This window comes from Papio anubis, chromosome 1, assembly GCF_008728515.1.
Source record: "Papio anubis isolate 15944 chromosome 1, Panubis1.0, whole genome shotgun sequence".
Taxonomy (NCBI): domain Eukaryota; kingdom Metazoa; phylum Chordata; class Mammalia; order Primates; family Cercopithecidae; genus Papio; species Papio anubis.
In genome coordinates, this window is record NC_044976.1 from 163,062,099 (window position 1) to 163,077,707 (window position 15,609).

General features: G+C 34.4%; 1 protein-coding gene across 10 annotated transcripts in view; it reads right to left on the minus strand.

The window, feature by feature from the left end:
- PTPRC (protein tyrosine phosphatase receptor type C) overlaps positions 1–15,609 on the minus strand; it is a 122,235-nt gene that overhangs the window by 32,909 nt on the left and 73,717 nt on the right. For all 10 annotated transcript variants that reach the window (XM_021928971.2, XM_021928970.2, XM_021928964.2 and 7 more), the window contains 4 exons: positions 12,693–12,812; positions 8,891–9,061; positions 6,527–6,732; positions 2,358–2,418 (listed from right to left, as the gene is read on the minus strand). In XM_021928971.2, coding sequence (XP_021784663.2) covers positions 2,358–2,418; positions 6,527–6,732; positions 8,891–9,061; positions 12,693–12,812 — 558 coding nt within the window. The remainder of the gene's footprint in view (positions 1–2,357; positions 2,419–6,526; positions 6,733–8,890; positions 9,062–12,692; positions 12,813–15,609) is intronic.

Here is a 15,609-nt window from a genome sequence, read left to right on the forward strand (position 1 = left end):
GTGTGTATATATGTAATATATGTGTGTGTGTGTGTGTATATATATATATATATATATATAGAGAGAGAGAGAGAGAGAGAGAGAGGGAGAGGGAGAATCAGGATGAAATTAGAAAGTAAAATTGGATTCAGGAAAATAAGACAGAAATAATTTTTAAATTCTAAAATTTTTAGCTTAGAATTTTATATCTACTCGACACACTGAACAAGTGCCAGAGTAGAATAAAGATATTTTTATGTATGGGAGAATTGGAATACCTTTTTCTTATACTAGAGTATATATGTTAGTGAAATCAGAAGGAAAAAAAAATGTGTGATACAGCAAATCTAAACCAGAAAACTGATGGAGGAATATTTTAAGATGGGGTGTGAGAGTCCAGATCAGAAGAAGAAGAAAGGGTCCCCAGGAGTTCAATTGACAATGACATCAAAATATGGGTGGTAGAATGTTACGCTGGGGAATCCCAACAACACATTTCTAGTAGCTGTACCCTAGCAATTCACAACCCAAGTCCTTTCCTGGAATAGATATCACTATTTTCAAAGTAACTATATTATTTATCTCTTAGGGTAATGATATTGTGAGCGGAGAGTGAATACAATGTTGTCTCCTTTGTGGAAAAAGGATGTGGGCTAATTTTTTGGCTCCATTGACCTGGAAACCTGATAAAAGTGGAATATTAGCTGGTTACCAGACAACATTGCTAATGGCAAAATGACCCTTGATTGCTAAATTACACCTGAACAGGGAGTGCTATATATGAACTCTATTGTCCTCATGGGAAGTACTAGCTTTGTGTTTCCCTGAGTGCAGTGCTCGCTCATAACTGAGCACACCCTCCCCTGTCGGCATGTCTGGAAGCTATGCCCATGGAAATAGTATAAGAAATACGATTCCTTTTGGAATGCAGCTCCTACACCTACACATGTGGTCTCATTCTCTCATATCTCAGTTGTCTTTGAGAGTGTCATAAGAAAAGCAGCTGGATTACTGCGTGCACTGCTGCAAGGGTTCCTGCTGCAAGGATTCCCACTGCCAGGCTCCCTTGCTAGCATGCTGTGCTTTCTGTTCTGTGTCTTTCCAAGTGAAATAGTTTCAGATCTGGCCTATTAAGATGTGAGTGTGAGATGTTCAGCTGAGTCTATGACCGCTATAAATTATTTACAATTTAATAGGAAAGAGTCCATGAAGTCATTTGTATTATAAAGATATTATAAAAGAAAAAGGTAATGTGGAGATAAAATCAAAGCTATATTGCTGGATTTTTTTTTTTTTTTTTTTTGACATTTAACACAAAGAGGTTTTGTTTCATAAATCTGAGCAGAAAGAACTACAACTTTACAGAGGGCTTAGTAAAGCAGTTTGGAAAATAAGCTGTTTTTATATTTTCTCTTTTGACTTTGCATTCATATCAGTGACTGTGCACATGCATATGTATGTAAGAGAGGAAGACCTAGAAGTGGCAAAGATAGAAAGACCTAGAAGTTGCTGACAACAAAGTACATACAGTTTAAATAATTCTATTTACAATGTTAACCGGTAGAAAAAGCCCAAAATAGCATACTAGGTCTCCTTCCTCCATAGGCTCAGATCAATTGGTAATGTTAGTAACTCTAGAAAGAGCAGTATACAATATTGCTTTTACATATATATGTATATATGTGTATATATGTATATATGTGTGTGTATATGTGTGTGTGTATATATATGTGTGTGTGTGCGTGTATATATAAATATGAAGGAAATCATAAGGAGACCCAAAAGTAGAAATGGTTAAAAGTGGTTGCCTGGCAAACAGAATCGTGGGTGGGGAAAGTAACATGCAGCTGTTATTTTCATTATAATGAAATTTAATCATAAGTAATTTTTTCATGTACACTTTTACTTTGATTAAAATATTTTAAATATCAATGATAAACATTTACATAACTATATTGTTATTAGGGAGGGCTTATGATAGCTTCCATTAGGTAAATCAAGACAGACTCATATCGAAGGCCCACTTCTGCTAAGCATATGCTAAAGAGACAATAAAATAAACAATCTAAAATAGTATGCAAAAAATGTTACTAACATAATGATATTTCATAAACATAATCATAATTTAATAGTTTGGGTATATAAATCCTCTTATAAATTCAACAATCCTTTAATAATTGGATCTCCTAACTTGAATTTAAGATATTCTATTTTAATATATTTAGCCTATATATATATGGTTTTACTGACAATTAAAAATATCATATTTATGGAAAAGACATAATTGAAGCATTTAACAATCAAATGTGATTATAAGTGTAAAATAAGCATTTATATATATCTTAATACATATAATAAATAGCCCAGTGATAACTTACAAGATGTTGATTCATGTAAAATAACTGGTTCTCCAGAATATTTTCCATTGTGATAATAGGCCTGAATTTCAGTAACAAAAAAAAAATAATTAGTTTTCTAATTATTTCTACATTATATTATAATGTAAAACATATATATTATTTTTCACACCATGCTGTGTATTTACATTAAAACTATGCTGATTTGCTTTAAAATTAAACTTCAAGGTTATGTCGGTATGTTGTCAAATATATTTGAAAGACAAAAAGATATCTTATCTCACTTAGCAATAATAATATTAATAGTTATTCAACAATTATTAAATAGTTATTTAAAAAATGAAACTGGATGAAGAAATAAAATCCAATACATCAAAATGTTCATAACTAAAAGTTAAAATTCACTATTAATCGGCTAATATTTCATTTAAAAAGGAAATTCAACCATATGCTGTTTACTAGAATTATACATAAAACGCACATACTTTTTTAATGGCCCTTAAAAAATTTACTATATAGGCATAAGGATCATAAACACCTGTGTCTCATAAAAAGTAATGCAAATAAAGTGAAAACAATTTACATATACAGTGAAACTGAAAGGAGCCAAAGAGAAGTAAAATCTTTGACCAAAAAAATTTAAGTAAAATATATTTGAATAGTATCATTCAAAGAGAATAATGATAAATATAATAAATCTGACAAATATATATCTAAGCTTTTATCCTATGGAGAATATATAATTTACTCAATATTCACAGAATATTCATAAATATCATACACTGAGCTGTAAAAATTATTCTACAAATCCAAAAAGGCAGAAATTGTAAAAGCCAAGTAACTTTTACAAATTAATAATTAATAGCAACAAGAAATTAAAGCACCAGAAATGTAGAAAATCTCTCTTAAATAATGGATATATTAAAAACTCTTCCAAGTTATAACTGCAGACTCATTAGAAATCATCAATAATCAAAATGTTTTACTTTAAGAATCATTGATTACATATCATGTGAAGGCCTTCAGAAATTAGTGATAAACAATATAGACATGGGATACAGTCAATCAAAGTACAATCCATAGCCTTTTTTTTCCTTTAGTTTATAAAAATGAAAAAAAAATTACAAGGATGAAAACAGTTTTAATCCGAAAGTCACCTGAAGAACATCAAAATAAATCTATGGAAAAGAAAAATAATAATAATAAATCGACTTCATTAATTTGTTAACCAGAGATCACAATGGTGAAAAAGCTGAAATGACTGCTCTCTCATGAAGGTGTAAACACAAAACATGATAGTGGAGACAGAAATAAGCATAAAAAGAAGATATGGCAAGTATAACAAAGAAAATAAAAGACTGTCTTTTGAAGAGTAGGGGAAGAGAATTCGAAACTGAGTATCTCCTAGTTTGAATGTTAAGGTTCTATTTTAATATGATGTAAACCTATATTTTTCCAGAGTAACTTATAAGATTTGAAGAGTGGGAGAGGCATATTCTAGGAAGTGGGAAGAGCATGGAGTGAGGTAGCTAGAGAGAGTAACACCTAGGTGCCTCTTAGAAAATACAGAGAAACCAGTGCACCTGGAGCTTAATGGACACTGGGGAAGCAGTGGGAAATGAAGTATAATATGTGATGATGTGACAATAACAAAATATTTTCTCTACATTGACTATTCTTTGAAAAAAGTGTATATGGCACACTCACTCAAAAAGATTAAAATATCTGAAAAGACTAATCCTATTGAAAGAAAATATAAAAGAGTCGTAAAGAATTTCTCTGCATGAAAGGAATGAAAACAAATTTTTCAGGAACAAATCACTCCTATACTATTTAAAGTTATAGAGTGTAGGCTTCGCACAGTGGCTCACGCCTGTAATCCCAGCACTTTGGGAGGTAAGGTGGGCAGATCACTTAAGATCAGGTGTTCCAGGTCAGCCTGGCCAACATGGTGAACCCCCGTCTCTACTAAAAATACAAAAATTAGCCGAGTATGGTGGTGCATGCCCGTAATCCCAGCTACTTGGGAGGCTGAGGCAGGAGAATCGCTTGAACCTGGGAGACGGAGGTTGCAGTGAGCTGAGATCACGCCACTACACTCCAGTCTGGGTGACAAAAAATAATAATAAAAATTTTTAAAAAGTTATATGATATAGAAAAACAGGAACATATAAGCAGTATGTTTATCAGATCAGTGTAACCTTTATACCAAATTTAATAAGAATGATGTCATCCAAACGCCTATGTCAACAACATCTCTACTCACTGAATGATCTCCTTTCTGAATATCTACTAATAAAGACAATAAAATAATAGACTTGATTTCAATAATACTCTGAGAGAGTAGCACACAATGACAGAGCAGGGGTTTTTCTCTTAGAATGTGACAATGGTTTTGCATCATATAAAAAAATCACACCAGGCCATCACAACTATGGCATCATCTATCATAATGCCATAAAAATCGATAAACTCTAACCGACATTTCCAGTTCAAAAACAAAACCAAAAAGTTTATAAATAAAAAAAAAACATTTCTTTAAGTGATAAAGAATATAGGCCGGGCGCAGTGGCTCACGTTTGTAATCCCAACAATTTGGGAGGCTGAGGCAGGCGGATTACTTGAGGTCAGGAGTTCCAGACCAGCCAGGCCAACATGGTGAAACCCCATCTCTACTAAAAATACAAAAATTTGCCGGATGTGGTGGCAGGTGCCTGTAATCCCAGCTACTCGAGAGGCTGAGGCAGAAGAATCACTTGAACCCGGGAGGCAGAGGTTGCAGTGAACTGAGATTGCACCATCACACTCCAGCCTGGGCAACAGAGCAAGACTCCATCTCAAAACAAAAAACAACAACAAAACAAAACACAACAACAAAACAAAACAAAAAAAGAATATAGAGTCATTTGTCAACATCATATTAAAAAGTTAATTATGGAAATTTCTATTTAACAGGAATAAAAGTGACAGATACATTTGTTTAAAAATAAAAAGGGGAATTATGTAAGACTTAAACTGCTGTGAAGAAAATTAAAAGGCAAATTATAAACCGATAACAACATTTATTACGCATGTGACAAAGAGTTTACTATCACTAATATTCAAAGCATTTCTCCAGAGAAAACTGGATAAAAGAGGTAAAGAATAACACACAGAACAATAAGTAAAGAAACTTCATTAAAATAAAGTTTTTTTTACCATATTTCAACCCCCAAATATATTTCATAGCATATTTCAACCTCCAAATAAAGAAAAAGAAAGGCATATTCAGTGTTGGTGAACTTCTCAAGAAGCAGTCATTTCATGCACTGATACACAAGGACAATTTGGTAAATTTTATAGAAAAAAAAGTTACATATCCAAAAAATCCCAAAATACATATACATTCCTTCTAACCCAATAAATGCATTATTAGGAATTTATGAAACAAATTATTAAAGACATATTCAAAAATTTTGCTTTACCAATAAGTGTGTTATTTGAATGTTGTTTATATTAGAGACCAACATAGTTATAGTTAATAGAATATGATGAAGCCATACATAGAATATTATAGTCATTAAATACTACACAGTAGTTAAATATTTAACACAGAAAGGTGTGCATGATATAATGATGTATTAAAAATACAGTTTACCAAACTGTATTCTGAATGTCGATAATACATGTGTTAAATGCATGCAAATGTGTATATTATGAAAATATATGTACAAAATATGATCAGTAGACAGTGAGATAATGAGTATTTTAAATTCTGTATGCTCACTAGTATTTTCTAGGATTTATTTCAAATATTTTCTAATCTCAAGGTACGTGCGAAATTTTGCAAGTGAAAAATTCCACATTAATAAAGACAGAAAGCCAAAATAAAGAAAAGGTAGATTTGGTAAAGTAATAATCTGTTGTGCATAAAGTGTTGTGCTTCTTCACACAGAAGCAATAATTTAACTATAATTAAGTCGTATTGAAGTTCTAAAATATTCCAATGAAACATTTGCTTTACACCACTGACTTTAGTTATAGGAATAAAAATTTTCGAGTGAAATAATTGAGACTTTTTAAGTATGATTCCATTAACATCAGAGCTTCTCAATCTCATGTGAACAGTGATCTTAAAGTTATTCAAGTACTATGAATCAATCATCATCATGTATGTTGGAACTATAGTAATGTAGAGAGCATACTTTTACCTTAAGATTGTAGTATGTTAAATATTGAAGATTGTTTACAGTGAAATCGCACTTAGATTGTGACACATTTCTAACTAGAGTATTTCCAGCTTCGACTTCCAGATAGTAAAGTCCAATGCGGCCATTAATGTCCCTGGGAGCCTCACACTTGACACGCATACTATTATCTGATGTGGAGACAGTCATGTTCTGGACCTGGCTTGGAGCTATCAAAATGAAGAAAGATTTGCTATTAATAATTTAATAGATGCATATGTAAATTATTTGACAAACTTGGATACAGTATAAAGTATTTTAAGTGTTAGCTTGGGGATTATAAATGAGAAAGTTATGATAGTACATAAATTAAAAAGCAATATAGAAACGCTGGAAAATAAATCACTTATTTATTTGGTAAGTATTAGCATACAGGTTGTACATGAAGCCATGTGAGTTATTGCAATCCCTGAAGGAGAGTGTATAGAATTAAAGAAGAGAGAAAAAGGGAGGGGAGTGGGGAGGAGAGGGAGTTTTGTGAGAGGAGAGGAAAAATGTTGTTGATTGGGAAACCCCTAAGGCCTATTATACAATCCAGACCCTCCTTTCCTACAGTGCTAATGTTATCCTGGTAAACTCCTAGATGGGTTCTTCAGGAATAGAAACAAATTGTCTGCATTTTCTGTGATATAGAAACTCAAGAAAACAACAAATGCGTAGAACTCCAGGACCTGAACTTTCAAACCAAAACCTAAATGACCTTAAAAGTGTTTCACATTCAGCCCCAAACAGCACATTTCTTCACAAATAGAGCGTTCGTTAGGGTCTCTGGAGCTATAGATGCTGCCTTAAAACAGGGCATTTCTTCTTCCCTGTCCTCGATGGAGGTTAGCAGATCTAGCTTTGGGCCTGGAAACTATGGAGAGATTATACTAGTGGAAAGAGCCAAACGCCATTGAAAGGAAATCTTAAATTTCCTTTCATAAATTAAAACAGTGACATAAAATAAAACAGTAAGTAGTTGAGGGTAATGAAGAGAAGAAAATGTTAATAAAATATTATATTTTATGAAATGTTTTATCAGGTGAACAGAGGTCAGTAGGCTAATGCTTTATGAGACACTGCTAGGTTTCTGATTACAATTAATATTTCCAGATAGTAAAGACAACAGCAAACAGTGAATGTTTTAATCTAAGTTGGTCAGGTAGTTAACTGCTTGAAATTTTACAAACTGACGCCAGTTAAGATGCCTTTATGCTTTGTTCTTAAAATTCTATGACTACATCTGAAGAAGAGAGAGAAACCAGGATAACGGTTTTCTGAATTTTTTGATTTTACATGTTTATAAGCCCTAGATATTAACAAATGTGCCAGGTAAATGTTTTAGCTAGAATAAAGACAGAAATATTGTAGGCTCGTAAGTTCATACTGTGTCCGGAATTGGTGGGTTCTTGGTCTGGCTGACTTCAAGAATGAAGCTGCGGACCCTCACAGTATTACAGTTCTTAAAGATGGTGTGTCTGTTCTTAAAGATGGTTCCTTCTGATGTTGGGAGTGTTCTGAGTTTCTTCCTTCTGGTGGGTTCCTACTGGCCTCAGGAGTGACGCTGCAGATCTTCCAGGTAAGTGTTACAGCTCATAAAGATGGCATGGACCCAAAGAGTGAGCGGCAGCAAGATTTATTGCAAAGAGCCAAATAACAAAGCTTCCATAGTGTAGAAGGGGACCAGAACAGGTTGCCACTGGCTGGGTCAGGCAGTCGGCTTTTATTCCCTTATCTGACCCCACCCACATCCTGCTGATTGGTCCATGTTAAGGAGAGCTTATTGGTCTATTTTCCAAACCTTGAGCTAGACACAGTGTGCTGATTGGTGTATTTACAATCCTTTAGATAGACATGAAGGTTTTCCAAGTCGCACTAGACCCAGGCGACAGTTCAAGCGAGGTGAATGTGGGGCAGAAGTGCTGGGGAACCTGGTGTAACCTCCGCAGCTGCTGGTCCGGGTGCTAAACCCCTCACTGCCCTGGGCCGGACTTGCCAGCTGGCCGCTCCAAGTGTGGGGCCGTGGAGCCCGCACCCACCCGAAACTAGCACTGGCCTGTGAGCCACTGGCCTGTGACCGCCCTGCACAGCCCCCATTCCCACCGGCACCTCTCCTTCCACACCTCCCTGCAAGCCCCCGCAAGCAGAGGGAGCTGGCTCCAGCCTCGGCCAGCCCAGAGAGGGGCTCCCACAGTGCTGTGGTGGGCTGAAGGACTCCTGAAGCACTGCCAGAGTGGATGCCGAGGCAGAGGATGCCCCAAGAGGGAGGGCTGCTAGCACGTTGTCACCTCTCAATGCCTTGCTTTTTAACATTTATGGAAAGAAGCATTAAAACATATAACTTACGTGCACTTTCAGTTGTGAAATTACATGCTGCAGCAGTTCCATTACGTTGCACTTTTGCAATGATGTAGGCATGTAATGATAAACTATAGTTTGTATAAGGTTTCAAATTTTGCAAATGATATGTTGTCAGATGTTTATCCAGATTGAGGCATATTTTTGCTGAGGAAAAACCTGAAAAAATTTAGTAAGTCATTAAAAGTCAGTACTACCACATATCTAATTTGGTCTCTACATCATATTGTTCCAAGTGAACTTCAAACTATTGAGTGATTGAAAAATAAGTACATCCTTGATACTCAAAAGTACCTACAATTATCAGCCAGTGTATTGAAGAAATTCAGTTATCATTGGTAAAATTAAATATTGAAAAATTATGGTTTTATATCATTAATTTGGTACATAAAATATTTACTGAGTTCAGACTCATTTGTAAAGATGATCTCTTTTTTTTTCTGAGAAAACACAGCCCCCAGTGAACACTATAAGTCTTGAGTTGCATGTTTCAGAGTGATTCTTTTTTGGAAAACCTTTTCTGATATGTAATCTCCAAACTTTGAACATCGATCAGTATTAGCTACTGTTTTGAATGTTACATGCAGAATCCATTTGATTATCAGTCATTAGGTTGATTCTATCATAGTAATTTGAACACTAGAGTAATTAATGGGAGTTGTGAGAATGAGGGAGTTTCATGCTGGAAGTGGAATTAAGCTGTTCATTGAAAGGTAAGTGGAACTGAGTACGTGTAAGGGAGAAAAGAAAACCTTACAGACAAAAGAAGGAATGTTTTTGAGTTTAGGGACAAACCTGATCAGGACAACAGCTCTGGCTGGGGAGGCATATGAGAAGTAGGACAGTGTCTAAGTGTGTTTTCACACTCAAGCAGAAGAGTTAGCACTTGTTAAGTAAAAAAATCACCGGCTGCTGCTATTTTTGAGTAGCCAAGTGACATCAGGAAAGAGGATGATTAGAGTGGCAACATGTTTCTGGATAGCAGTTACAGTGATAATAATAATATAATATCAATAATGATTTTAAAAAACAATAACTCACTGTATGTGCCAAGCACTGTTTCAAGGGGTATACATGAAATAATTAATTTAACCATCACTGCAACTATTATCTGGCACTCAGTATCATCTGATTTTACAGATGACAAAACTGAGCCACAGAGAGATTAAGCAATTTGTTCTTTTTTTTTTCTTTAAAAAATAAAAGGCATTACACAAAATAACTTCCAGCGACATCATGGTGGTCTTGAAAGGTGACTATTCTTTCAATAACTTTTGAAAAATAATCCTTTAAATCCAATAAAGCACAAAAGGTCTCTTCCCCAATTATCCAATTACCAAGAAGCTTCACTGTCACTTGCCCTCATTAAGTTAATGAGATAAAACTGCAGTTCTCCAAAATATTTTATGCTAAAAATGTGAGAAAAAACAAACAAACACACTTGGGAGGCCAAGGCGGGCGGATCATGAGGTTAGGAGATCAAGACCATCCTGGCTAAGACAGTGAAACCCCGTCTCTACTAAAAATACAAAAAAATTAGCTGGGCGTAGGAGCGGGCGCCTGTAGTCCCAGCTACTCCGTAGGCTGAGGCAGGAGAATGGCGTGAACCCGGGAGGCTGAGCTTGCAGTGAGCGGAGAGGCGCCACTGCACTCCAGTCTGGGCGACAGCAAGACTCCGTCTCAAACAAACAAACAAACAAACACAGGAGCAAAAAGAAAACAGATCAAACTACTGAACTTGAACATCTATCACATTTTCTGTTAACCTCAGTTTCATCATATGAACTATGAAGATATGTGTGCACATCTCCACTGAGTTATTAAAATAGTTGATAAAATCTTTAAATAATACATAATAAAAAATACCGCTAAATGAAGAAAACTAAATTAATGTCAATTGCATTTTTTGTCCTCTTTTAATCCCTCTCTTTTAGAGACACTGAAAAAAATAAATTGTGAAGTAATGAAGTGAAATTTAATATCTGATTAAAAAGTAATACAAACTGCAAATTTCATAGACTTTCTTCCTGTGGATTTTTAATAGTACTTTTATTTAAAATGGTGAAAAAAGTTAAATTGCCTTAACAATACTATAATCCTATCAACTCTCTTTGCTTTAGGTAACACGGGAGAGGAGAAAGGTGTATGTTTGAGATGAAAAAGAAAACAAAAGCAGAGCAGGCTGTTTAGAGTAGAGCTGGCTCCAAAGAGCCCTTTATGCAGTGTCAGGGCATGGTCCAAAGCTGCATTCAGTCACCAATCGGCGGCTTTGGAGAAAAGAAAACACACAGCCTGATATCATCTAGCCTCTCCTTCTCAGCCATTCAATCCCGTTTAAGTGTTCTATGCGGACAGCTATTAAATTTGAGTAACACTATTTAGTTGCCCAATAAGAAGGACCCATGCTAGTTGCCAGCAAACAAAGCAAAATTCATAGACTGCTACTAACTCATTACATCCTTTTTACCCTAATTATGCAAATACAGTGGAAATACAGTTTTTAAAAAAAACTGTGTAAAATTTAAAGAGCCATAGATGCATAAAATGTCTACCATATACTCTGACATCGACAATACTCTCTAGCAGAGAGAGTGTAGACATTGAAGAATGCAGCAAGGGAGAGTGAATAGAAGATTCAGAGAAGAGAAAAAAAAAAAAAACGAACAATGTGTTCTCATAGAAGCTACACAAAGTGTTTGTAAAAGAGGTGTCCAGTGAGGCAGACAGTACCTCTGTTGTTTTATCTTCCTGGAATTTCCATTTTTTCTTCCCCATAGACTTAACTTTTAAATTTACCATAACCTCAAATATATTATATATATTTCTTTCCCTTGGCCTTTGAATGTTAATTTGAAAACTACATGCATATCTGACTTTGCTTTAGTAGTCTGATTATTAAGACCTAACGACACTAGCAAAAAAAAAAGGCCATTAAAATATAAAATAATATAATGAAGAAAAATAGTCTTTCACTTTTCAAGTTTTGAAATTTATGTCTGGTTCCTTCCCCACAGCACAGAGTGACAGAATTCTGTAAGAGGTTCACTTCACTCCTATTTTAACCTATGGATAAAAGAATAGAGAAAGGGTTATCCCAGGCATTGAGGATGATGCTCTGAGATACTCCACTGATGTTATTTTCTACAAACATTTTAGATCCTTTAAATTGTCCAGAAGACATTTGTTCTCTTAAATAGCACATCATTTGAACATTTCATGAGTGAACTAGTCATAGCACATTTCTTTCTTGTTTTTTTTTTTTTTTTAAATATATTACTTCTGCAGAAGTCTAATTCTAAACTTAGAACTATGCTCCCAAGATTATACCAAACTGGTCTCAGTGGTTACATGGGCCCATGCTCATTTTTATTCACCCAACATTTTGTCTGTATTATTAGCTGAAACAAGTTTTACAAGGGGTTTACTTGTTTGTTGGTTTGTTTAGAAGTCTGAATGATGAGTTCAAAGTGGTTAAAATCACTTACATAATACTTGCAAGACCGAAATGAGTATTGTCATCCAGAGATTTTATGTCTCTAGGCTTTGCAGCACAAAGATTTAAACTAAGATCAAGAAAGACGAGCCAATATTTAGAATGTTCTAGATTTTAGTCATTTCTGAGACTGGAAAGCTTTGAATGAGTGGAAGCAGTTTTAAGATCTGGGTGTATACTATGCCTATCCAGTCTCTAAGCAGAGAGCTTCGTGGCTCACTGGCTCGATCAAAATTTCTAGTACTTTCAAATTCTTGATTTCTCTTTTCTGATGAAATTAAATTCTACACAGATTACCTGTCTTGTTTACATAACAGAGAGTAAAATTATGAAATGATCTTTGAGGGGGATTCCAGGTAATTATTCCTTGATGTGCATCTTCATGTCTACAAACAACATTCTGAGGCTGTCCTGGAACTGTTAAAAGAATAAGAATGTTAAGTAATATGAAAAATAAGACATGGATAAAGCATTCTTCATATTATAAGCATGCATTATTGATAACCATGTTTTGACAAATGATGAATTAAAAATAAAATTTAAAGAAATGCATCTGGGCTTATTTAATTTGTTTTAGAGTAAATTCCTTCAACAAAGTAAATGTCACACCAGATTGGCATTGTGAAACCTAAGCATTCCACTGACTTGAAGATATCTGAGAACCCCCTCTTCCTTTCATACACATTATTCATATATATTATTACCCAGAGACTACCTGCAAATCCTGAGATTTGTAGGTTTTGCTGTGCTGAAAACCTAGCATTCACAGCACTAATAAATGTAGCAATCATTGAGTAGCACTTGTCATTGCTTTCAGTAACTAGTCATTTGAAATTGAGAAAAACTGATAAATGTTTAAATAAAGTGTATGAAGTAAAATTGATATTAAAATGTACCCATTTGAGGTATAGTTTAATGAGTTTTAACAAATGTATACATCCGCATAACCAACACCACAATCAGGATGAAGAAAATTTCTGTGATCCCCAAATGTCCTTCTGTGACACTTCCCAGTCAACTCAGTTCCTTTGACCAGACTCACATAGCGTCTGATCAAATTTCTGTTACTACAGATTAAATTTGTCTTTTTACCCATTGCATGTAAATAAAATTAAACAGTAAGTACTTTTTCACACCTAACATATGGCACTCGATGTAATGAAGATTCATCCATTTAGTTGCATGTGTCATAGTTACCTTTTAAAAATCTATCAGTAGTATTGTAAAGATATACCATGTTTTACCTATGATTCAGCAGTTAATACACATTTGGGCTGTTTCCAGGTTTTGGCTACTATGAATGAATCTGCTTTGTCATGTTTCCTCTTTGGTAAATACCTGTAGTGAAATTCCTGGGTCATGGCTGCACATCCCAACCAATAGTAGTATCTGTCTTTTTAAGTTCAGTCATTTGAATGGATGTATAGTATTATCATCTCAGTATTGTTTTAATTTGCATTTCTCAGATAACTAATGATGTTGAGCATCATTTAATGTGTTTATTAACCGCTTATATATCCTCTTTTGTGAAGTATATATTAAAAATGTTTGTCCATTTTCAATTGGGCTATTTTATTCCTTATTTTGCAGCTGAAAGAGCTCTCTATATGTTCTGAAAAAACTTCTGTTGTTGAAAAATTTAATTTTGATTGTTACAAATGATTTATTACTTTTTTATTTCCTTAATGGCTTCATCCAAAGAGCAGGAATGTTAAATTTTGATGAACTCCAATTCATCAAAAAATTTTTATGTTTCTTGCTTTTGCGTCCTAAGAAATCTTTGCTGAAGGCACACATTTTCTCCTATGTCTTTTGATTAGAATTTTTATAATTATAGCTTTAGTATTTAGGTCTGGAATTCATTTTGAATTAATTTTTATGTTTGTTGAGAGGTGAGAGCTGATGTTGATTTTCTTTCTACAGAGATACCAGTATCATTAGTTGAAAAGACTATTTTTCTCCCACTGAAAACATTTTGTGCTTTTTTCAAATATAAAACATAGTTTTCTGGGATTTCTATTTTGTTTCACTGATTCATAAAGAATGTAATAATTGTGGTACTTATAAAAATATATTAAAATTTTCTAGTTATGCTGAGGATATAGTTTTTACATAGTTTTATTTGCTCTTCTTGTAGCTATATATTATTTTGGAGGATTATAAGGAGACATGGATTTAGGCAGCCTCTTTAGCCTTCAACTATCCTTTTTATATAAAACTTAGAATCACGGGCCAGGCATGGTGGCTCATGCCTGTAATTCCAGCACTTTGGGAGGCCGAGGTGGGCAGATCACGAGGTCAGGAGATCAAGACCATCTTGGCTAACACGGTGAAACCTCGTCTCTACTAAAAATACAGAAAATTAGCCGGGTGTGGTGGCGGGCACCTGTAGTCCCAGCTACTTGGGAGGCCGAGGCAGAGAGTTGCTTGAACCCAGGAGTCGAAAGTTGCAGTGAGCTGAGATCGCCCACTGCACTCCAGTCAGGGTGACAGAGCGAGACTCCGTCTCAAAATCAAATCAAAACAAAACAAAACTTAGAATCACATTAGTAAGCTGTGTCAAAAATTTCTCAATATTATCGTTAATAAACAAGTTCAGTAATGTGACAGATTGCAAGATCAATACAGAAAAAGCAATTGTATTTTTGTACATTAGTAACAAATCTGAAAACGTGATTAAGAAAACAACAGCATTATAACCAGGTATAAACTTAAACTAGAAATAAATTTAACAAAAGAATTATAAGACTAATGCACTGAAAACTACAAAACATTTTGAAAATAAATTAAAGAAGAAGACACCTTGTGTTCATGAACTGGAAGACTAACATGGTTAAGATGGCAATATTTCCCAAATTGATCTACAGATTCAGTGCAACCCCTGAAAGAATCCCAGATGACTTCTTCATAAAAATTGAAAAATTGATCCTAAAGTTCATACAGAATTCCAAGTTCCCTTAGATATTCTAAACAATCTTGAGAAAAAGTAACAATTTGGGGGAACTTACAGTTTCCAATTTCAAAGTTTACTACAAAGCAGCAGTAATTGACAGTATAAGCATGACATATAAATCTATAAAATAAATCTGAAAGTTCAGAAATAAACCCATCATTATGGTCAACTAATTTTTGATATGAATGGCAAGACTATTCAATGGGAGAATAAATAGTGTTTTCAGCAAATGGCACTAAAAAATTAGATGGCCATAAGCAA